Below are 25,970 nucleotides of genomic sequence, written 5' to 3' on the forward strand. Positions count from 1 at the left end.
ATTAGCATATCCAATCGGTCTACAGTTGGTTATCACAAGTACATCCGCCACTATTGTTTCTACCCATTGACTTAATCATGTTCTAATCTACATCTCTTAGCTACCTCTCATTAACACACCATTATCTTCTACATTCTTAAGATTTCATTTTCCTATTAAATTGGATACATGCATAGCAAATAGCAAACTCAAAGCTGACTACATAGTTTTGGTTACACAGCAAACAATGCAACTTTTATACTCCAATATTTTCACCACAGAAAAAACCCCTAGTTCACTCAACTTATCTTCATAAGACATTACCTTGGACGTGACTGTTTGTTGGAATCAGGCAGGAAATTAACTGAGAATGAAAATATTAACAAATCTTTGGCACATTACAGTAGATTTTCTTTCAACTGATATGAAATAAAAGTTTAAAGTAAATTTATTATCGACGTACTGATATGTCCCCTTATATAGCTATTATTCTATATAGATTTACTGTGAATGCCCACAAGAAAATGAATCTCAGGGTCATATATGGTGATGTAAATTTACTTTCAACTTCATACTAATTTGAGATTCACTTTCTCACAGGCATTTACAGAAAAATAAACCAATACAATAGAACTTATGAAATAGATTCTGGTTACACTGGAAATCCACAGCAACACATACAAAATGCTGGAAGAACTCAGCAGATCGGACAGTCATCATTTATGGAGGGGAATGATCAGCTTTCAGGCTGTGACCTAAATGCAAATATTGACGGATAACCAATCTGCAAAAGAAGACAAAAACCTGCAGATATCATACTGGAAATAGTTTACAATATTAGGATGTAAAGTGTTACTGAAATTGCTTTCTACATTCCTTGGACATGGTTCTCAGATTATCATCAGATTCCATGGCCACTCCAACAGGTCAGACTGGTAGAACATTTACAAACAATTTGACAAGCTTCAGTGTTTACATTTGAGCTGTCAGATAAAGGAATAAGAGAGTGATTACAGCTGTATACAATAGAGATAGGCCCTTCAGCCCATCACCTGGGCTCATCCCTTAAGCCCCTAAGGAATAGATGGGATAGAGTTTTGTCAAATGTGTTCGGGGAAGTTTCCTTAATCATTACACAGAAGTCCCAATGAGTCTGCATTGCTTGATGTGCTATTAGGGAATGAGAGAGGGCAGGTGACAAAAGTTTGTGCAAAGGAACTCTGCATCAAAGTGAATATGGAATAAGATAGAACTGGTCCACGGGTTGAGATTCTAGATTGGAGAGAGGCCAACTTTAAAGATATCTCACAGGATCTGGCAACATGGATTGGGACAGGCCATTTTCTGGTGCAATTGGTAAGAGGCGGCTGAAGAGATTGTGGAGGCATTAGTTATGATCTTTCAAGAACCATTAGATTCTGGAACGGTTTCTGGATTCTGGGACCAATTCTCTAAGTTATGTCAATGATTTGGATGACAGAATTGATGGCTTTGTTGCAAAATTTGCAAATCAAATGAGGATAGGTGGCGAGACAGGTAGTATAGAGGAAGTAGAGAGACCACAGAAGCATAGACAGATTGGGAGAATGAGCAAAGAAATGAAAGGGTTGACCATTTTCTAAATACAGAGAAAATACAAAAAAAACTGAGGTGCAAAGGGACTTGGGAGCCATAGATACATAGAAAACCTACACAATACAGGCCCTTTAGCCCACAGGGTTGTGCCAAACATGTCTTTACCTTAGAAATTACTAGGGTTACCCACAGCCCTCTATTTTTCTAAGCTCCATCTACGTATCCAAAAATCTCTTAAAAGACCCTATCGTATCCGCCTCCACCACTGTTGCCGGCAGCCCATTCCACACACTCACCACTATGATTTAAAAAACTTAGCCCTGACATCTCCTCTGTACCTACTCCCCAGCACCTTAAACCTGCGCTCTCTTGGGGCAGCCACTCAGCCCTGGGAAAAAGCCTCTGATTATTCACACAACCAATGCCTCTCATCTTATACACCTCTATCAGGTCACTTCTCATCCTCTGTTGCTCCAAGGAGAAAAGGCCGAGTTCACTCAGCCTGTTTTCATAAGGCATGCTCCCCAATCCAGGCAACATCCTTGTAAATCTCCTCTGCACCCTTTCTATGGTTTCCACATCCTTCCTGTAGTGAGGCGACCAAAACTGAGCACAGTACTCCAAGTGGGGTCTGACTAGGGTCCTATATAGCTGCAACATTATCTCTCGGCTCCTAAATTCAATCCCACGGTTGATGAAGGCCAATACACCGTACGCCTTCTTAACCACTGAGTCAACTTGCACAGCTGCTTTGAGCGTCCTATGGACTCGGACCCCAAGATCCCTCTGATCCTCCACACTGCCAAAAGTCTTACCATTAATACTATATTCTGCCATCATATCTGACCTATCAAAATGAACCACTTCACACTTATCTGGGTTGAACTCCATCTGCCACTTCTCAGTCCAGTTTTGCATCCTATCAATGTCTTGCTGTAACCTCTGACAGCCCTCCACACTATCCACAACACCCCTTTTGTCATCAGCAATCTTACTAACCCATCCCTTCACTTCCTCACCCAGGACATTTATAAAAATCATGAAGAGCAAGGGTCCCAGAACAGATCCCTGAGGCACACCACCAGTCACCAACCACAATGCATAATATGACCCATCTACAACCACTCTTTGCCTTCTGTGGGCAGGCCAGTTCTATATCCACAAAGCAATGTCCCCTTGGATCCCATGCCTCCTTACTTTCTCAATAAGCCTTGCATTGGGTACCATATCAAATGCCTTGCTGAAATCCATATACACTACATCTACTGCTCTTCCTTCATCAATGTGTTTAGTCACATCCTCAAAAAATTCAGTCAGGGTCGTAAGGCACGACCTGCCCTTGACAAAGCCATGCTGTCATATTATGCCTCTCCAAACGTTCATAAATCCTGCCTCTCAGGATCTTCTCCATCTACTTACCAACCACTGAAGAAAGACTCACTGGTCTATAATTTCCTGGGCTATCTCTACTCCTTTTCTTGAATAAGGGAACAACATCCGCAACCCTCCAATCCTCCGGAACCTCTCCCGTCCCCATTGATGATGCAAAGATCGTTGCCAGAGGCTCAGTAATCTTCTCCCTCACCTCCCACAGTAGCCTGGGGTATATCCCACCCGGTCCCGGTGACTTATCCAACTTGATGCTTTCCAAAAGCTCCAGCACATCCTCTTTCTTAATATCTACATGCTCAAGCTTTTCAGTCCACTGCAAGTCATCACTACAATCACCAAGATCCTTTTCCATAGTGAATACCAAAGTAAAGTTCTCATTAAGTACCACCGCTATTTCCTCCAGTTCCATACATACTTCCCCACTGTCACACTCGATAGGTCCTATTCTTTCACGTCTTATCCTCTTGCTCTTCACATACTTGTAGAATACCTTGGGATTTTCCTTATTCCTGCTCGCCACGGCCTTCTCATGGCCCCTTCTGGCTCTCCTAATTTCCTTCTTAAGCTCCTTCCTAGCAGCCTTATAATCTTCTAGATCTCTAACATTACCTAGCTCTCTGTACCTTTTGTAAGCTTTTCTTGACTAGATTTACTACAGCGTTTGTACACCATGGTTCCTGTACCCTCCCATAACTTCCCCGTCTCATTGGAACGTACTATACAGAACTCCATGCAAGTATCCCTGAACATTTGCCACATTTCTTCCGTACCTTTCCCTGAGAACATCTGTTCCCATTTTAAGCTTCCAAGTTCCTTCCTGGTAGCTTCATAATTCCCTTTTCTCCAATATATTCCCTGAACACTTGCCACATTTCTTCCGCACTTTTCCCTGAGAACGTCTGTATCCAATTTAAGTTTCCAAGTTCCTGCCTGATAGCCTCATAATTCTTCTTACTCCAATTAAACGCTTTTCTAACTTGTCCGTTCTTATCTCTCTCCAATGCTATGGTAAAGAAGATAGAATTATGATCACTATCTCCAAAATGCTCTCCCACTGAGAGATCTGACACCTGACCAGGTTCATTTCCCAATACCAAATCAAGTGCAGCCTCTCCTCTTGTAGGCTTATCTACATACTGGGTCAGGAAACATTCCTGAACACACCTAACAAACTCCACCCCATCTAAACCCCTTGCTCTAGGGAGATGCCAATCGATATTTGGGAAATTAAAATCTCCCATCATGACAACTCTGTTATTATCACACCTTCCAGGATCTGTTTCCCTATCTGCTTCTCAATATCCCTGTTACTATTGGGCGGCCTATAAAAAACACCCAGTAGAGTTATTGACCCCTTCCTGTTCCTAACCTCCACCCACAGAAACTCTGTAGACAATCCTTTCATGATGTCCACCTTTTCTACAGCAGTGACACTATCTCTGATCAACCGTGCCACACCCCCACCTCTTTTGCCTCCCTCAATGTCCTTTCTGAAACAGCTAAAACCTGGCACTTGAAGCAACCATTCCTGTCCCTGAGCCATCCAAGTCTCTGTAATGGCTACCACATCATAGTTCCAGGTACTGATCCACACTGTAAGCTCATCCGCTTTGTTCATAAGACTCATTGCGTTAAAAGAGACACATCTCAAACCATCAGTTTGAGCACGTCTCTTCTCTATCACCTGTCTATCCTCCTTCACACACTGTCTCCAAGCTTTCTCTATTTGTGAGCCTACAGCCTCTTCCCCAGTCTCTTTAGTTTGGTTCCCACCCCCCAACAATTCTAGTTTAAACTCTCCCCAGTAGCCTTAGCAAACCTCCCTGCCAGGATATTGGTCCCCCTGGGATTCAAGTGCAAGCCGTCCTTTTTGTACAGGTACACCTGCCCCAGAAGAGGTCCCAATGATCCAGAAATCTGAATCCTGCCCCTGCTCCAATCCCTCAGCCACGCATTTATCCTCCACCTCATTCTATTCCTCTTCTCACTGTCACATGGCACAGGCAGTAATCCTGAGATTACTACCTTTACAGTCCTGCTTCTCAACTTCCTTAACTCCCTGTAGTCTGTTTTCAGGACCTCCTCCCTTTTCTTAACTATGTCATTGGTACCAATATGTACCACGACCTCTGGCTGTTCTCCCTCCCACTGCAAGATATATCTTGGACATGATCTTAAACATCCTGGACCCTGGCACCTGGGAGGCAAACTACCAATCGAGTTTCTCTCCTGCGTCCACAGAATCACCTGTCTCACCCCCTAACTGCAGAGTCCCCTAACACTGCTGCCATCCTCTTCCTTTCCCTACACTTCTGAGCCGCAGGGCAGACTCTGTGCCAGAGGCACGGCCACGCCCGCTTCCCCCAGGTAGGATGTCCTCCCCCCCCCCCCCCCCCAGTAGTACTCAAACAGGAGTCCTCATTGTTCAGGTGATAGCACAGGAGTACTCCCTTCTGCAGGATTCCCTAAAAGTTCATTTGCAAGTTGAGTCTCTGATAAGGAAGACAAATGGAATGTTAGCATTCATTTCAAGAGGATTAGAATATAAAAGCAAGGTTGTAATACTGAAACTTTAGAAAGGACTGGTGAAGCCTCACCGAGTATTGTGAGCAGGTTTGGGCCCCTCATCTTCAAAAGGATGTGGTGAAACTGGAAGGGGTCAAAAGAGGTTCATGGAAATGATTCTGGGATTCAATATGAAGAGTGTCTGATGGCTCTGGCCCTGTATTCACTAGACTTCAGAAGAATGAGGGGTGACCACAATGAAACCTATCAAATAGTGAAAGGCCTTGATAGAGGGGATGTGGAGAGGATGCTTCCTATGGTGGGAGAGTCTAAGACCAGAGGACACAGCCTCCGAATAGGGGGCATTCTTTTACAACAGAGATGAGGAGGAATTTCTTTAGCAGAGAGTGATGAATCTGTGGATTTTTTTTGCCACAGGTAGCTGTGGAGGCCAAGTCTTTATGTATATTTAAGGTACAGGTTGATAGATTCTTGACTGGTCAGGGCAGGAAAGGATACGGGGAGAATGCAGCAGACTGAGGCTGAAAGGAAAACTGGATTAGCCGTGATGAAATAGCAGAGCAAACTTGATGGGCTATATGGCCTAATTCTGCTCCTTTGTCCAAAATAATAGAGGCCAGTGTCGCCTCTACTTCCTGAGCAAACTGGGAGTCCTTTGGACTATGCAGGCCTCTACTACAAATGTTCCACCAGTCTTCTGTCACCAGTACAATCTTCTACATGGTGGTGTGCTGGGGCAATGGCATCAACACGGGTGGTAGAGCAAAGGTCCCTAGAGAAAATCCTGGCAATTCTGGACAATGTTTCTCACGATCTGCATGCACTTCATCTGAACAGAGGAGCACTTTCAAGAAAAGACTGACAACTGCCCTGCTCTGGAGAGCTCTATGAGGGATGATTGATAAGTTTGTGGCCTAAGGTAGAAGGAGATGACTTATACAGCTCTTGTTACATACATGTGCAGTTCAATTCTTTGAGTGATTATGCAGAAAGTTTGAACTCATTTCCTTCTACCTTAGACCACGAACTTATCAATCACCCCTCGTATGAAGTAATTCTTCCCCTCGGCCCTCAGGCTCTGTTCCGAGTCAACCTAAAGCTGGGGAAATGTAAGACCTCCTGTAAGACTGTTTAAGATAACTTATTTTATTTATTTTTCTTACTTCTCTTCTAATATTGTACAGTGGTGCTAGAAAGTTTGTGAACAATTCAGAATTTTTTTCCATTTCTGCATAAACATGACCTAAAATGTGATCAGATCTTTACAGAACCCCTCAAACGAGATAATGAGAACCCAATCAAATAAATAACATAAAAACATTATAAGAGAAAATCTGCAGATGTTGGATAGAGTGGATGTGGAGAGGATGTTTCCTTTGGCGGGGGAATCTAAGACCAGAGGACACAGCCTCAGAATAGAGGAGTAACACACACTCAGCAGGCCAGGCAGCATCTCTGGAAGAAAGTACAGTCGACGTTTCAGGCAGAGACCCTTCAGAAGGACAGAAAATACTATTTATTTATTTATTGAGAAAAACAATACAATATTACACATATTTGTTTGAAAAAGTATGTGAATATCCAGGATTATCTGTTCATTTAAAGGGGAAATTAGAGTCAGGTGTTTCAATCAATGGGATGATAATCAGGTGTGAGTGTGGGAGGAACCTGCCCTATTTAAAGAACATGAAACTGGGTTTCACATCAAAATCTCATCTTCACCACACAGATTTTGGAAGTGCGCCATGTCTTGATCAAACGAGATTTCTGAGGACCTCAGAGCTGGAAAAGGATACAAAAGCATTTATAAAGAGCTTGGGCTCCACCAATCCAGTCAGGCAGATGGTGTACAAATGGAGGAAATTTTACACCATTGTTACTCTCCCCAGGAGTGGTCGACCAACAGAAATCTCTCCAAGAGCAAGGCGTGTAATATTCTAGGAGGTCATGAAGAACACCAGGGAAACATCTGAGCTACAGGCCTCTCTCACGTTGGCTGATGTCAGTGTTCATGAGTTTACCATCAGGCAAACACTCAACAACAATGGTGTGCTCAGCAGGATAGCAAGGAGAACGACACTATTCTCCGAAAAGAACATTGCTACCCATCTAAAGTTTGCTAAAGACCATATGGATAAGCTAGAAGGCTATTGGAAAAATATTCTGTGGATGGATGAATGGCTTAAATGAGAAGCGTTATGTCTGGTGGAAAGCAAACACTGCATTCCAGCATAAGAACCTCATTCCATCAGGTGGTGGCAGTGTCATGGCCTGTTTTGCTCCCTCAGGACCAGGACAGCTTGCCGTCATTGATGGAACAATGAATTCTGAATTGTACCAGCAAATTCCACAGGAAAATGTCAGGGAATCCGTCCATGAGCTGAAGCTCAAGGGAAAGTGGGACATGCAGCAATCAGCAACGCCGACCACACAAGCCAATCTACCAAAGAATGGTTAAAGCAGAATCTATTTCACGTTTTGGAATGACCGAGCCAAAGTTCTGACCTATAGAAATGTAAGGACCTGACACAAGCAGTTCATGCAAGGAAGTCAATCGACATCCCAGATTTGATGCAGTTTTGTAAGGAAGAATGCCAAAGATTCCTCCAAGCCGATGTAGATCAGTTCTGCACAGTTATCAGAAACGTTTGGTTGAAGTTATTGCTGTACAAGGGGTCACACCAGTTATTGAAAGCAAAGGTTCATGTACTTTTTCCAACAAATACATGAAAGATTGGATTATTTTTCTCAATAGATAAATGAAAAAGTATAATGTTTTTGTGTTATTTAATTGGTTTCTCTTTATCTAGTTTTTTGAAGATCGGAACACATTTTAGGTCATATTCTAAACTTTCCAGCATAACTGTCGATCTATGAACGTAATGCTACTGTGACACTGTAATTTACTTTGGGATCAATAAAGGATCTATCTGTCTATCTTATGGTTTTATGGTAAGTGGGAGGCTTTCAAAAGTGAAATTTTAGAATGTAGAACAGTACAGCACAGGAACAGGCCATTCAGCCCACAATGTTGTGTTGAACCAGCTGAAAAGCAAATCAGAAACACCCAAACCCTATTCCCTCCTACCTACACCATGTCCAGATCCCTCCATCTTCCTTACAACCGTGTGCCTATCCAAATATCTCTTTAAAGCCTCTATCACCATAGCAGGCAGCTGGTTTCCAGGCATCTACCACTGTCTTGAGTAAAAAATTTAACTTCACATTTCCCTTTGAACCTACCCACTCTCACATTCAATGCACGCCCTCTGGTGTTAGACATTTCAACCCTGGGAAACAGATACTCTCTGTCCACTCCATCTACTCCTCTCATTATCTTGTACACCTCTAGCAGATCTCCCCTCAGTCTCCAACGCGCCAGAGAAAACAACTCATGTTTATTCAGCCTCTAATAGCACATGCCCTGTAAACCAGGCAGCATTCTGGTAAATGTTTTCTACACCTTCTCCAAAGCCTCAACATCCTTCCTATAGTGGGGTGACCAGTATCATAAGCAAATGCAGGGAACCTGAACTTCTTTTCAAGAAAATGTATAAAAGAAATAGCAGTGTGATCAGCCTGGCCAAGTGTGATGAGACACTGAAGAAATATTTCCTCATTAGGTGTTTCTCTGAAGGAGTTGTCCACTGGTGGCCCTCAAATGGCTGTAGAGGCTGATCTGAGATCCACATTCGGGTGCAATGTGAACAAGAGTAAGTGGTGGCTGTGGTTAGTGTTTGGGTCTTTTGGCTGTTCAGTCATTTCAACATGACTGATCCAATTTCCTCTCAGCTCCAATCTCCTGCCTTCTCTCTGTATCCCTTCATGCTCTGACCAATTAAGAATCTATCAACCTCTGCATTAAATATACATAAAAGCTTGGCCTCCACATCTGCCTATGGCAAAGAATTCCACAGATTCACCACTCTCTGGCTAAAGAAATTCCTCCTCATCTCCATTCTAAAAGGACGTTCCTCTATTCTGAGGCTGTGACTCATCCACCATAGGAAACTTCCTCTCTCCATCCACTCTTACAAGGCCTTTCACCATTCGACAGGTTTCAATGAGGTCACCCCTCATTCTTCCGAACCCTGGCGACATCCTCAGAGCCATCAAACACTCATCTGACAAGCTGTTCAATCCTGGAAACATTTTCATGGGCCTCCTTTGAATCTCTCCAGTTTCAGCACGTCCTTTTTAAGATAAGGTGCCCAAACCTGCTCAAAATACACAAAGTGAGGCCTCAGAGTTTTACAAAGTTTCAAAAATACATCCTTGGTTTTATATTCTAGTTGTCTCGAAATGAAGGCTAACATTGCCTTTCTCATCAGAGACTCAACCTGCAAATTAACCTTCAGGGAATCTGGCACAAGGACTCCCAAGTCTTTTTGCGCCTCAGTTTTTTTTTGTATTTTCTCTCCATTTAGAAAATAGTCAACCCTTTCATTTCTTCTAAAGTGCACGACCATACACTTGCTGACACTGTATTCTAACACTCATCTCTTTGCCCATTCTCCTAATCTGTCTATGTCCTTCTGCAGCCTCTCTACTTCCTCAAAACTACCTGCCCCTCCACCTACCTTCATATCTGCAAACGTTGCAACAAAGCAATCAATTCCATCATCCAAATCATTGAAATAACATAAAAAGAATCTGTCCCAACACAGACCTCTGTGAACACCACTAGTCACTGGCAGCCAACCAGAAAAGTCTCCCTTTCCCTTCTGCCAATCAGCCACTGCTTTATCCTTGCTAGAATCTTTCCTGTAATACCATGGGCACGTAGCTTGTTAAGCAGTCTCATGTTTGGCACCTTGTAAAAGGCCTTCTGAAAATCCAAGTACGCAACATCAACCAATTCTCCTTTGTGTACCTGCTTGTTACTTCCTCAAAGAATTCCAACAGATTTGTCACGCAAGATTTTCCCTTGAGGAAACCACACCATCTACTGCCTATTTTATTATGTGCCTCCAAATACCTTGAGACTTCATCTTTGATAATTAATTCCAATACCTTACCAATCACTGAGGTCAGACTAACTGGCCTATAGTTTCCTTTCTTCTGCCTCTCTCCCTTCTTGAAGAATGTAGTGACATTTGCAATTTTCCAGTCTTCCAGAACTATTCCAGAATCCAGTGAATTTTCAAAAATCATTATTAATGCTGTCATATTTTCAGCCTCCTCTTTCAGAACTCTGGGGTGTACACCAACTGGTCTGGGTGGCTTATTGTGCCTACCTTCATACCTTCTGATTTCTCAAGAACCTTCCCTCTGGTTATGGTAACACCTGGAACTTCCACCAAACTGCTAGTGGCTGAGGAAAAATACGTCTTCAGTTTTTCCATCATTTTGTCATCCCCTTTACTATCCCTCCAGCACTATTTTCAAGCAGTCCAAGATTCACTCTGGCCTCTCTTTTATATATCCGAAGAAATCTTTGGTATCCTCTTTAACACTATTACTTAGCTTACATTCATATTCCACCTTTACCTTCTTAATGACTTTTATAAGTTGCCTTCTGTCAGTTTTTAAAAGCTTCCCAATCCTCCAACTTCCCACTAACCTTTGCTCTATTATATGCCCCCTCTTTGCCTTTTATGTTGGCTTTGATACCTACATCAGGATGCTGTTCATCAACTATAGCTCAGCATTTAATACCATCAATCCCACAATCCTGATTGAGAAGTCGCAGTACCTCCCTCTGCAATTGGATTATCAACTTCTTAACTGGAAGACCACAGTCTGTGCGGATTGGTGATAACATCCTCCTCACTGACGATCAACACTGGCGCACCTCAGGGGTGACTGGTCTACTCTCTGTATGCATTTGACTGTGTGGCTATGTATAGCTCAAATACCATCTACAAATTTGCTAACTATACAACCATTGTTGGTAGAATCTCAGGTGGTGACGAGAGGGCGTACAGGAGTGAGATATGCCAACTAGTGGAGTGGTGCCACAGCAACAACCTGGCACTCATCATCAGTAAGATGGAAGAGCTGATTGTAGACTTCAGGAAGGGTAAGATGAAGGAACACAAACCAATCCTCATAGAGGGATCAGAAGTGGAGAGAGTGAGCCGTTTCAAGTTCATGGGTGTCAAGATCTGAGGGTCTAACCTGGTCCCAACATATTGATGTAGTTATAAAGAAGGCAAGACAACCAATATACTTTATTAGGAGTTTGACGAGATTTGGCATGTCAACAAATATACACCCAAAAACTTCTATAGTTGTACTGTGGAGAGCATTCTGACAGGCTGCATCACTGTCTGGTATGGAGGGGCTACTGCACAGGACCAAAAGAAGCTACAGAAGGTTGTAAATTTAGTCAGCTCTATCTTGAGCACTAGACTACAAAGTACCCAAAACATCTTTAGGGAGCAGTGTGTCAGAAAGGCAGTGTCCATTATTAAGGACCTCCAGCACCCAGGGCATGCCCTTTTCTCCACTGTTACCATCAGGCAGGAGATACAGAAGCCTGAAGACACACACCCAGTGATTCAGAAACAGCTTCTTCCCCTCTGCCATGCGATTCCTAAATGGACTTTGAAGCTTTGGACTCTCCCTCACTTTTTTTAATATACAGTATTTCTGTTCTGCACTTTAAAAAAAATCTAATCAATATATGTAATTGATTTGCTTGTTTATTTATTATTGTTTTATTTTATTTATTATTATCTCTCTCTGCTAGATTATGTATTGCATTGAACTGCTGCTGCTAAGTCAACAAATTTCACGTCACATGCTGATGATAATAAACCTGATACTGATTCTTGTTAGCCACGGTTGTGTCATCTTTCTTGAAGAATTGAACAGCGACGCAGATTGATTCTATTTTCTTTGTATTTACTACAAACACCCGCAAGAAAATAAATTTCAGGGCAGCATATGGTGACATATATTTACTTTGATAATAAGTTTAATTTAAATTTCAAACTTTAGATTTATTAGTTGTGGAATGAGGGATGACCAACATGCAGAAACTGCTTATACTCCTCCCCCTTCCTTTCCAGTCCCGATGAAGGGTCTCACCCAGAAATTCTTTTCCATGAATTTCACACCATGCAACATGCACAAAATGCTGGAGGAACTCAGCAGGCCAGACAGCATCTATGGAAAATACTGTCAATGATTGGACCAAAACCCTTCATCAGGACTAGATGACTGACTCCTGATCTTCTTTCCTCCAGTCCCGAAGAAGGGTTTCAGCCCGACTTTTACTCTTTTCCATAGATGCTGACTGGCCTGCTGAATTCCTCCAGCATTTTGTGTGTCTTGCTTGGATTTCCAGCATCTGCAGATTTCCTCTTGTTAGTGACCAGTATTTTGTGTGTGTTATTCTGTATTTCCAGCATTGGCAGAATCTTGTGGTTATGAGGAATAAGCAGCGAGTTACAATATTGATAATTAGAGACAAAGGTGAAAAGAAATCTCCTGCATACGGTATCTCACAGAGAAAGAGTGTTATTTACGACTGAGTACACTCACCTTGTTCACAGAACTCTCCGTGGTAGCCTGGCAGACACTTACAGACACCGTGAACAGCATCACAAGTCCCATTATTTCTGCAGTGACATTCTTGCCTACAGCCATCCCCATAGAAGCCAAGGTGACACACTGTTCAAGAGAAATGAGAAAAGGTGATGATATCTTTGACAATGATGAGAGGCTTGATAATATAACGATTAGCCCAATCTTATACAGCACTAACAAACAGGGTTCCGTTCCCCCATTCTCAGTAATGAGTTTGTACGTTCTCCATGTGACCATGTGGGTTTCCTCCAGGTATTCCAGTTCATTCCCACCACCCCTCCCCCCCCCCACATTCCAAAGACACAAGGGTTAGGGGGTTAGGGTAAGTGTGGGCATGCTCCCTCCGTTGCTGCCAGAAGCAACACACACTCAACTGAACACCTCTCCACTCCCTTTGCAATTTTTGCTTGTTTCTTTCTCAATTCCTGCTAAAACATTGTTTGCATTTACATAATTTATTATTATATTGTAACTTGCCCTTTACTGTGCCTATTGTCTTGTTTATTAATTATTGTACTGTCTTGCACTGTTTTGTGCACTTTATGTAGTCCCGTGTAGGTCTGAAGTCCAATGTAGTTTTGTGTTGTTTCAGGTAGTCTAGTGTAGTTTTGTGTTGATTCATGTAACACCATGGTCCTGGAGGAACGTTGTTTCATTTTTACTGTGTACGGTACCAGCAGTTTATGGTCAAAATGACAATCAAAGTGACTTGACTTGGCTTGGCAACAATTGCAGGCTGCACCCAGCATACCTTTCAACTCTTGTTTGTTGTCACTGTATGTTTTTAATGTTTCCACATCATCACCAATATGTGATGTGTCATATGACCCTCTGAGTGAAGAGGTTTCCCCTCATATTCCCTCAAACTTTTCACCTTTTACCTCTAACCAAAGACCTTTCGTTGTGGTCCCATCCAATCTCAGTGGAAAAAGCCTACTTGCATTTACTCTAAATATGCCTATCAGAATTTTGTATACTGCTATCAATCTCCCCTCAAACTTCTATGTTCTAAGGAATAAAATCTTAACCTATTCAATCTCTCCTTATAACTCAGGTCCTCTAGACCCAGCAACATCCTTGTAAATTTTCTCTGTACTCCTTTAACCTTACTTACATTTTTCCTGTAGGTGTCCAAAACTGCACACAATACTCAAAATTAGGCTTCACCAATGTCTTATACAACTTCAACATAACACCCCATCTCTTGCACTCAGTACTTTGATTTATGAAGGTGATGTGTCAAAAGCTTAATGACCTTATCTACATGTGACACCACTTTCAATGGATTGTGGATCTGTATATCCAGACCCCTCTGTTTTATCACACTACTGTTCACTGTTCCATCTGTCAGTTTTCCAGCTGGTCCAGATCCTGCTGCAAGCTCTTCCTGTCTCTACTCCCCTAATCTTGGTGTCATCCACAAACCTGCTGATCCAGTTAACCACATCATCATCCAGATCATTAGTCTAGATGACAAACAGACCCAGCACCAATCCCTACAGCACTAGTCACACATCTCTAGTCAGACAGGCAACCATCTACAAAGCCAATGTCTAATCCAATTTACTACCTCATTTTCAATGTCAAGTGACTGAACATTCCTGACCAACCTCCCACGCAGGACCTTGTCAAAGGCCTTGCTGAAGTCCATGTATACAACATCCACTGCCTTGCCTTTATCAATCTTCCTCAAAAAATTTGTAAGTTTGATTAGACACAACCTACCAGGCACAAGGCCATACTGACTCTCCCTAATGAGTCCCTGCCTACCCAAATACTTGTATATCTGGTCCTTTAGAATACTTTCCCATGACTGATTAGGAAAAATCAAAGGTCAGCACAACATTGTGGGCCAAAGGGCCTGCACAGTGCTGTAATATTCTATGTTCAAACTTAAATATGAAGCCATGATCCATATGTGAAAGCATCTGTAGGGAGAGGAAAAAGAACCTCACATTTCAAAAAAAAAACTCTTTCAGGGCATTAAAATGTTATACATGTTTTTTTTATCTCTGTAGATACTCAAATCAAGTCACTTTTTATTGTCATTTCGACCATAGCTGCCGGTACAGTAAACAGTGAAAATGAGACAACGCTTTTCAGGACCATGGTGTTAGATGAAACAGTGCAAAAACCTGACTGAACTACGTAAAAAAAACACAACAAAAAAACTACACTAGACTAAAGACCTACCCAGGACTGCATAAAGTGCACAAAACATTTATTTATTACAATAAGCAAGACAATAGGGCAGTAAGTTGTGTCAGTTCAGACCTTGGGTATTGAGGAGTCTGATAGCTTGGGGGAAGAAACTGTTACAGCCTGACCTATTGAGTATTTTTAACATTTTCTGTTTACAGTTTTTCATTTCCGGTATAACACAAAGGAGAAGAATTAGGCCATTCAGCCTGCCGGATATCTCCACTATTCCATCATGGCTGACTTATTATCCCTCTTAACCCCATTTTCCTTTGCCTTCTTCCTGTCACTTTTGATGCCCTGAGTAATCAAGAACCCATCAACCTCCACTTTAAATATATCCAATGACTTGGAACCACAGGAATGAATTCCATAGATTCACCACTCTCTGGATAAAGAAATTCCTTGTCATCTCTGTTCCAAATGGACGTCCTTCTGTTCTGAGGCAGTGCCCTCTGGTTGTGAACCCCCCCCCCCCACACTACAGGAAACATCTACTGCATTGCCTTTGGATCGCATTAACTCGTTGTACTGCCCCGTTCTGTTCCAAGTTTCGCTGAAGGTCCGTCTCGATTTTGACACTCTTTCCTCACCGACCATCGCTCATTTCTGGGTGCATGTGTTACACTTAAGGCAGAGTTTGATCAGTCTGGGTATGAAGGGATACGGGAAGAAGGCAGTTGATTGAAAGAAGTCAGGAAGGCGAAAAGGCGGCATGAAATTGCTCTAGCAGACAAAGTGAAGGAGAATCCCAAGGGATTCTACAGACAGGTTAAGAACAACAGAATCAGTATTAGGTATATTATCACTGACGCATTGTGAAATTTGTTAACTTAGCAGCAGCAGTTCAATGCAATACACAATCTAGAAAGAGAATAATAAGCAAATCAGTTAAGGTTATATATGCACATTGAATAGATTAAAATAATGGAAAAACAGAAATAATGTATTTTAAAAGAGTGAGATGGTGTTCTTAGGTTCACTGGCCAATTAAGAATGATATGGCAGAGGGGAAGAAGCTGTTCCTGAATCCGAAGCGAGAGAGAGCGCGAGAGCGAGATTGATTCACATAGGTCGGGAGAAGAGTTTAAAAGCCGAGCATTTCATGGGGCTTGACGGATCAGTGGGGGACCAATTGATTCAAACAGAGAGAGCTTTGCACAGGTTGGGGAGAAGAATTTTAAGTAGCGTTTTGCAGGGTTCGGCGCATTAGCAGCAGAACAACTGATTCGCGATTCATTAGGAGCTACAAAATAAAAGTAAAGCAGGTCAAAGCAGAGCGGCCATTGTGTAAGTGACCAGTGTACGAGAGCGAACTTGAGGCTTTGGCGAGGAGACACAGGTAAATAGCAGGTAAGTTTTATTGAATAAAAAGTCACTAAATTATAGCTAATTAAAGTAGGGATGATGCAGGATCAGGTGATGTGCTGTAGCTGCATCGTGTGGGAGCTGGTGGACCCCATTGTGGGTCCTGGTGACCACATCTGCAGCGGGGGTTGGCTGCTGGAGGAACTCAAACACTGCAGCACATCAGGGAGGGGGAGAGTTCCCTGGATTCTCTGTTTCAGGAGGTAGTCACCCCATTAGATTAGCTGCCTCAGATACATTCTGTGGTCAGGGACAAGAGGGTGTGACCGCGAGTGAGGCGGGTAGTGGGATCCAAGAGACAGTGCTGGAGGAGCCTCAGCTTGTCCAACAGGTCTGAGATTCTTGCTCCGTCCGTGGGCGAGAGTGGGGGTCTGTAGGAAGGATGAGCAACCTAACTGGGGAAGTGTGGTTCAGGGGGCCACTCAAGTGGCATCCTGAAGGCTGCGCTGCTGCCCGGGTTCGGTACACCTTATCTGACCTGCAAAGGGATCTGCAGTGGGAGGGGAAAGATCCAATTGTCCTGATCCATGTGGGTATCAACGACACAGGTAGTACGAGGAAAGAGGTTCTTCTGAGGAAATTTGAGTTAGGGACTAAATTAAAAAGCAGAACCTAAAGGTTAGTTATCTCTGGATTACTACCCGAGTCACGTGCAAATTGGCACAGGGTCATGAAGATTAGGGAGTTAAATGCGTGGCTCAAGGATTGGTGGAGAAGTGGGTTTTAATCCATGGAAATTGGCATTGGTATTGAGGAAGGAGGGACCTGTACCAATGGGACAGGCTCCACCTGAATCGTGATGTGACCTGGATCCAAGTGAATCACGTAACTGGGGTTGTGGATAGGGCTTTAAACTAAATTATAGAGGGGTGGGTTCGACATATTGGAGAAGTATGGATGAAGTAAAAATGTAGTGTGGATAAAGATAAAGCAAAAGATAAAAAAGTGAAGAAAGAAAAAAGAGAAAAGCAAAAGCGGAGTGAAGAAAAGTCAGTGCAAAAGAGTAAAAGATTATAAGATTTTAAAAGCACGATGAGTGTAAGGGTACTTTATTTGAATTTGAATCTAAGAGTCACCTGTAGCACTTGCAACAAGGTCAGTGAACTTGTGGCTCAAATCAGTACAAAGAGGTTTGATTTAGTGGCCATTACAGAGACATGATTGCAGAGTGGAGGGGATTGGGAATTAAATATCCAAGGATATCAGGTAATATGGAAGGACAGGCAGGAAGGTCAGGGAGGTGGGGTAGCACTCCTGATTAGGATGAGATCGGGTGATAGTGAGAGACGATATAAGATCTAAGGAGCAGAATGCTGAATCCATCTGGGTAGAGATTAGGAATAGTAAAGGGGAAAAAAAAATAAATCACTGGTGGGAGTTGACGCACAGATAACTACAGGCCAGTTAGTTTAACGTGTAGTTGGGAAAATGCCATCATTATATATCATTAAAAAAGAAATAGTGAGGCATCTGGAAAAAAAAATGGAGTTATCAGGCAGATGCAGTATGGATTCAGCAAAGCTGCAGCATGCTGCTGTGCAGAGGGACTTGGGAGTGCTTGTGTGTGAATCACAAAAGGTTGGTTTGTAGGTGCAGCAGGCTGTCAAGGTGGCAAATGGCATGTTGGCCTTCACTGCCAGAGGGACTGAAGTCAAGAGCAGAGTGGTTATGCTGCAAGTGTACAGGGTACTGGTGAGACCACACCTGGAGTTCTGTGTGCAGTTCTGGTCTCCTTACTTGAGGAAGGATATACTGGCTTTGGAGGCAGTGCAGAGGAGGTTCACCAGGTTGATTCCAGAGATGAGGGGGTTTAGACTAAGAGTCACCTGGGACCATACCCACTGGAATTCAGAAGAATGAGAGGAGATCTTATAGAAATGTATAAAATTATGAAAGGGATAGATAACATAGAGGCAAGAAGGTTGTTTCCATTGGTAGGTGAGAATCGTGGGAGTAGATTTAGGACGAAGATGAGGAGGAACTGCTTTTCCCTGGAGTGGTGATTCTGTGGAATTCTTTGCCCAGTGAAGCAGTGGAGGCTACCTCAGTAAATATATTTAAGACAAAGTTGGATAGATTTTAGCATTGTAGTGGAATTGAGGGCTATGGGGAAAAGGCAGGTAGGTGGAAACAAGTGGATGGCCAGATCTGCCATGATCTTATTGAATGGCAGAGCAGGCTCGATGGGAAAGATGGCCAACTCCTGGTCCAATTTCTTATGTTCTTATACCATCTCAGAGTACAATTCTGCAGAGCTGCTAACAGTTTGAAAAACATATTAAACTGAAATCTGAAATTATTTTTCTCCAAATTCATCTAAGTCAGCATCTAAATTAAGCCACCCACTGAAAAAGGATTTGAAAGAAAATTTGCAGGCCACCTATAAGGAAAGAAATGAAGACAGAACAGAGAACAGTTCTGGCCTTTCAGCCCATGATGTTGCTCTGACCTTTTCACCAACTCTAAGATCAACCTAACCTTCATAACCCTCCATTTTACTAACATCTGTGTACCGAAGAGTTTCTTAGATATCGCTAATGTATACGCTTTTTCTGCAACCTGTGACAAGGTGTTCCACAAACTCACCAATCTCTACGTAAAAAACTTAACTCTGATATCCTGCTATACTTTCATCGAATCGCCTCAACATTATGTCCCCTCATATTATCCATTTCTGTCCTGAGGAAAAGTCTCCGGCTGTCCAATCTACCTATGCCTCTTATCATTCTATACACCTCAATCAAGTCACTTCTCATCGTCCTTCACTTCAAAGAGTCCTAGCTCAATCAACCTTTCCTCAATAGGCATGCTCTCTAATCAAGGCAGCACCCTGGTCAACCTATAACCAGAACAGAACGCAATGCGCCAAGTGAGGTCTAACCAGGGTTTTAGAGAGCTGCAACATTACCTCGAGACCTATGAAGCTGAAGACAAAGGAAATGAGTGTTTACAGACAGACTTACCATCTGTGCAGTTGGGTCCCATCCATCCAGCATCACAGAGACACCCACCTGCAAGATAAACAGCTAGATTAATTAGTGTCAGGCCAAAGTAAAACCGTTTAACACCTCAAATCAAAATCACAAAGGTATAATGCGTCATTCTATTACACAAGGGATTCCACAAATGCTGGAAATCCAGAGCAACACAAAATGCTGGAAGAATTCAGCAGGTCAGGCAGCATCTATGGATGCTGTTGACGCTTTGGGCCGAGAGCCTTTATCAGAGTAGGAAAGGAAGTGGGAAGTATCCATCATGTACTTAACTCATATTTGGTTACGCAAGGAAAATTGATCAATAGAAATAATGTTCAACCCATAAAAGTGAGAAATGATGTACTTTGAAATCAAAAGTGTAACTATAAAGGAGATACTGAGTGAGGTAGTTCTCTTTTGGAAGAGGACAGCGAGGCTTGAGAGGAAGTGCGGCGGCGGCCATTTTCAAATTGTCCAATTGCTTCTCAGATCGGAGTTCTGAGAGGCGGGACTGCGCAGGCGCGTGAAGGAGGCCCGGGAAGGAGGGAAGATATATAAAGAACGCCGCCTTAAGAAGCGGGCAGCTTCGTTTGCGGGCAGCGGAGTGAGCCGGGTGCAGAGTGTAGGGCTTGGGCTCAGAGGGCTTAGGCGGAAGAGGGCACAGTCGGCTTATCTTTTAGTTATTGTATTTTCAGTTATTTGGGAGGTATGAGTGTGAGGGCAGCTTGTTGGTCTCGGTGTCGGATGTGGGAGATCCTGGAGTCTCCGAGCCTCCTGGACATCCACATCTACGCCAGGTGCGCCGAACTGCAGCTCCTGAGGGACCGAGTTAGGGAACTGGAGCTGCAGCTCGATGACCTTCGCCTGGTCAGGGAGAGTGAGGAGGTGATAGAGAGGAGTTACAGGCAGGTGGTCACTCCGGGACCACGGGAGGCAGATAGGTGGGTTACAGTCAGGAAGGGGAAGAGGCAGGTACTAGAGAGTACCCCAGTGGCTGTACCCCTTGACAATAAGTACTCATGTTTGAGTACTGTTGGGGGGGACAGCCTACCTGGTGGGAGTGACAGTGGCCGAGCCTCCGGCACAGAGGACGGCCCTGTAGCTCAGAAGGGTAGGGTTAGAAGGAAGAGGTCCATAGTAATAGGGGACTCAATAGTCAGGGGCTCAGACAGGCGTTTCTGTGGAGGTGACCGGGAGTCCCGGATGGTAATTTGCCTCCCTGGTGCCAGGGTTCGGGACGTTTCTGATCGCGTCCAAGATATCCTGAAGTGAAGAGCCAGAGGTCGTGGTACATGTAGGTACCAATGACATAGGAAGGAAAGGGGAAGAGGTCCTGAAACAAGAGTATAGGGAGTTAGGAAGGCAGTTAAGAAGAAGGACCGCAAAGGTAGTAATCTCGGGATTACTGCCTGTGCCACGCGACAGTGAGAGTAGGAATAGAATTAGGTGGAGGATGAATGTGTGGCTGTGGGATTGGAGCAGGGGGCAGGGATTCAAGTTTCGGGATCATTGGGACCTCTTCTGGGGCAGGAGTGACCTGTTCAAGAAGGACGGGTTACACTTGAATCGTGGGGGGACCAATATCCTAGCGGGGAGATTTGCTAGGGCTACAGGGCGGACTTTAAACTAGTAAGATGGGGGGGCGGGAGACTATTTGAGGAGACTATGGGAGAGGAGGTTAGTTCACCAGTGGAGCAAGTAAATAGACAGTGTGTGAGGGAGGAAAGGCAGGTGATGGAGAAGGGATGCGCTCAGCCCGAAGATGTAGGGGAGAAGAAAGAAAAGGATAATAAATTTTAATGCATTGTTAGGGATGGAAAGAGAGGAGGAGATGGAGAGTATCTTAAATGTATCTATTTTAATGCTAGGAGCATTGTAAGAAAGGTGGATGAGAAAGCGTGGATTGATACCTGGAATTATGATGTTGTAGCTATTAGTGAAACATGGTTGAAGGAAGGGTGTGTTTGGCAACTAAATATTCCTGGATTTAGTTGCTTCAGGTGTGATAGAGTAGGAGGGGCCAGAGGAGGAGGTGTTGCATTGCTTGTCCGAAAAAATCTTATGGCGGTGCTTTGGAAGGATAGATTAGAGAGCTCCTCTAGGGAGACCATTTGGGTGGAATTGAAGAATGGGAAAGGTGCATTAACACTGATAGGAGTGTATTATAGGCCACCTAATGGGGCGCGTGAGTTGGAAGAGCAAATGTGTAAGGAGATAGCAGATATTTGTAGTAAACACAAGGTGGTGATTGTGGGAGATTTTAATTTTCCACACGTAGACTGGGAAGCTCATTCTGTAAAAGGGCTGGATGGTTTAGAGTTTGTGAAATGTGTGCAGGATAGTTTTTTGCAACAATACATAGAAGTACCGACTAGAGATGGGGCAGTGTTGGATCTCCTGTTAGGGAATGCGATAGGTCAGCTGACAGATGTATGTGTTGGGGAGCACTTCGGGTCCAGTGATCACAATAGCATTAGCTTCAATATAATTATGGAGAAGGACAGGACTGGACCTAGAGTTGAGATTTTTGATTGGAGAAAGGCTAACTTTGAGGGGATGCAAAGGGATTTAGAGAGAGTGGATTGGGTCAAGTTGTTTTATGGGAAGGATGTAATAGAGAAATGGAGGTCATTTAAGGGTGAAATTATGAGGGTACAGAATCTTTATGTTCCTGTTAGGGTGAAAGGAAAGGTTAAAGGTTTGAGAGCACCATGGTTTTCAAGGGATATTAGAAATTTGGTTCAGAAAAAGAGGGATGTCTACAATAGATATAGGCAGCATGGAGTAAAGGAATTGCTCGAGGAATATAAAGAATGTAAAAGGAATCTTAAGAAAGAGATTAGAAAAGCTAAAAGAAGATACGAGGTTGGTTTGGCAAATAAGGTGAAAGTAAATCCGAAAGGTTTCTACAGTTATATTAAAAGCAAGAGGATAGTGAGGGATAAAATTGGCCCCTTAGAGAATCAGAGTGGTCAGCTATGTGTGGAACCGAAGGAGATGGGAGAGATTTTGAATGATTTCTTCTCTTCGGTATTCACTAAGGAGAAGGATATTGAATTGTCTAAGGTGTGGGAAACAAGTAAGGAAGTTATGGAACCTATGACAATTAAAGAGGTGGAGGTACTGGCGCTTTTAAGAAATTTAAAAGTGGATAAATCTCCGGGTCCTGACAGGATATTCCCCAGGACCTTGAGGGAAGTTTGTGTAGAAATAGCAGGAGCTCTGACGGAGATCTTTAAGATGTCATTAGAAACGGGGATTGTGCCGGAGGATTGGCGTATTGCTCATGTGGTTCCATTGTTTAAAAAGGGTTCTAGAAGGAAGCCTAGCAATTATAGACCTGTCAGTTTGACATCAGTGGTGGGTAAATTAATGGAAAGTATTCTTAGAGATAGTATTTATAATTATCTGGATAGACGGGATCTGATTAGAAGTAGCCAGCATGGATTTGTGCGTGGAAGGTCATGTTTGACAAACCTTATTGAATTTTTTGAAGAAGTTACGAGGAATGTTGACGAGGGTAAGGCAGTGGATGTAGTCTATATGGACTTCAGCAAAGCCTTTGACAAAGTTCCACATGGAAGGTTAGTTAAGAAGGTTCAGTCGTTAGGTATTAATGCTGGAGTAATAAAATGGATTCAACAGTGGCTAGATGGGAGATGCCAGAGAGTAGTGGTGGATAATTGTTTATCGGGATGGAGGCCGGTGACTAGCGGGGTGCCTCAGGGATCTGTTTTGGGCCCAATGTTGTTTGTAATATACATAAATGATCTGGATGATGGGGTGGTAAATTGGATTAGTAAGTATGCCGATGATACTAAGGTAGGAGGTGTTGTGGATAATGAGGTGGATTTTCAAAGCTTGCAGGGAGATTTATGCCGGTTAGAAGAATGGGCTGAACGTTGGCAGATGGAGTTTAATGCTGAGAAGTGTGAGGTTCTACATTTTGGCAGGAATAATCCAAATAGAACATACAGGGTAAATGGTAGGGCATTGAGGAATGCAGAGGAACAGAGAGATCTAGGAATAACAGTGCATAGTTCCCTGAAAGTGGAGTCTCATGTAGATAGGGTGGTGAAGAGGGCTTTTGGAACGCTGGCCTTTATAAATCAAAGCATTGAGTACAGAAGTTGGGATGCAATGCTAAAGTTGTACGAGGCATTGGTAAGGCCAAATTTGGAATATTGTGTGCAGTTCTGGTCACCGAATTATAGGAAAGATATTAATAAATTAGAGAGAGTGCAGAGACGATTTACTAGGATGTTACCTGGGTTTCAGCAATTAAGTTACAGAGAAAGGTTGAATAAGTTAGGTCTCTATTCATTGGAGCGTAGAAGGTTGAGGGGGGATTTGATCGAGGTATTTAAAATTTTGAGAGGGATAGATAGAGTTGACGTGAACAGGCTGTTTCCATTGAGAGTAGGGGAGATTCAAACGAGAGGACATGATTTGAGAGTTAGGGGGCAGAAGTTTAAGGGAAACACGAGGGGGTATTTCTTTACTCAAAGAGTGATAGCTGTGTGGAATGAGCTTCCTGTAGAAGTAGTAGAGGCCAGTTCAGTTGTGCCATTTAAGGTAAAATTGGATAGGTATATGGACAGGAAAGGAGTGGAGGGTTATGTGCTGAGTGCGGGTAGGTGGGACTAGGTGAGATTAAGGGTTCGGCACGGACTAGGAGGGCCAAGATGGCCTGTTTCCGTGCTGTGATTGTTATATGGTTAATGGCAGGATTCTTGGCAGTGTGAAGAAATAGAGGGATCTTGGGGTCTTAGAGGGATCTAGGAAGGATGTGGAGGCTTTAGAGGGTGGAGGAGATTTACCAGCATGTTGTCTGGATCAGCCAGCATGCCTCAAGAGGAAAGGTTGAGCTTCTCTCTTTGGAGCGGTGACCTGATAGAGACATACAAGATGACAACGAAGCAGAGATAGCACAAGGAGCAAAATTAAAAGAATCAATTAACAAGCTTTTTCCAATGCAATTGAGGGATCAAAGAAGAAAGAGGGAAAATGCAGATTCATTTAAACTCCTTTGAATACAAATACAGAGTGGGGAGAGGACAATTGTTCTTGAATTTGTTAAATGGACATCAAATGTTGACGATCTCTGGACTGATTTTTTGTGGAAATTGAATGAGGAAGAATGCAAAGTTGTTTTCAGACACAGAGAGCCACTGAATTTAAGAATTGACACTCTGTCATTAATATTCCCATCGTGCAGTTGTTAGTCACAACCTTTGTGTGAAATACAACTCCTCAATGGTGTTCTGGTTACACAGACACTACAGCACAGTACAGGCACTTCAGCCCACAATGTTGTGCCAGTCTTCAAAGGTCAATCTAACTCTCACATAACCCTCCATTTTCCTATCACCCACATGCCTATCTATGTGCCCCTAATGTACCTGCCTCTACCAGTGGCCTGGTAATGCATTCCACGCATCCACCACTCTGTGTCAAGTTTTATCTCTGACATCCTTCCTCCAATCACCTTAAAATTGGACTCCTTAATATTTGCCATTTCCACACTGGGAAATTTCTACCTCTCCACTCGATCTCTGCCTCTTATCATCTTGTACACCTCTATAAGTCACCTCTCGTAACTACCTCGGTTACTGAGGGACCAATGACTAAACCAGAAACCTTAAATGCTGAGAGCAACATTCAAATTGCAAATATTAATCTCTATAATATAGTTGGTGCAGAAATTTCATCTCTAGTTGCCAATTATTAACATCAGAATATTTAGCTGAACAAAATACAGTCCGTTCTGCTTAATTGGGCCATTAGTTAATCGGACAACCACTTATTTAGGGTAAACCTCTTAAAAAACAAAAACTAATCCAGAAAATAGCTGGGATTTCCTTTGTTTATTTGGGACACTATGTCACTTATTTGGAACAGGAGACTGTTGCTGAACGGATTCTACCAAGCATCAGTCACATGTGACACTACAGCACGCTTAGAGGGAACAGTTTTTAAATAGTGTCAGTTGCACGTGTTTATATTAAAAAAAAGGTCATTTTTTTTCCCCCACTGATAGTTGGAGAGAAATAAGCAACAAGACAATTAAGGCACAGGAGCAGAATTAGGCCACATGGCCCATCTAGTCTGCTCCACTGTTCCATCATGACTGATCCTTTCCTCCCCCCTCCTCAGCCTTCTCACTGCAATCTTAGAACCAATCAAGCTCTGCTTTAAATACAACCAATGAGCTGGCCTCCACTGCTGCCTGTAGCAATAAATTTTCCACAAATTCAGAACTACCTTACTGGCTTTGCTCACCGTGGTTTCAAGCATTCAGGCGTGGGGACGCCAGAAATGGCCAAAAGTGAATAGAACATAGAATAGTACAGCACATTACAGGCCCTTCGGCCCACAAAGTTGTGCCGACCCTCAAACCCTGCCTCCCATATAACCCCC

At 43.1% G+C, this 25,970-nt stretch overlaps 1 protein-coding gene across 1 annotated transcript in view; it reads right to left on the bottom strand.

The window, feature by feature from the left end:
• nagpa (N-acetylglucosamine-1-phosphodiester alpha-N-acetylglucosaminidase) overlaps window positions 1-25,970 on the bottom strand; it is an 81,878-nt gene that overhangs the window by 9,097 nt on the left and 46,811 nt on the right. Inside the window, exons 7-8 of the mRNA XM_059985120.1 lie at window positions 19,539-19,586; window positions 12,964-13,092 (exon numbers count right to left, since the gene is read on the bottom strand). Coding sequence (XP_059841103.1) covers window positions 12,964-13,092; window positions 19,539-19,586 — 177 coding nt within the window. The remainder of the gene's footprint in view (window positions 1-12,963; window positions 13,093-19,538; window positions 19,587-25,970) is intronic.

The sequence above is a fragment of the Hypanus sabinus genome, chromosome 1 (assembly GCF_030144855.1).
Source record: "Hypanus sabinus isolate sHypSab1 chromosome 1, sHypSab1.hap1, whole genome shotgun sequence".
NCBI classification, from domain to species: domain Eukaryota; kingdom Metazoa; phylum Chordata; class Chondrichthyes; order Myliobatiformes; family Dasyatidae; genus Hypanus; species Hypanus sabinus.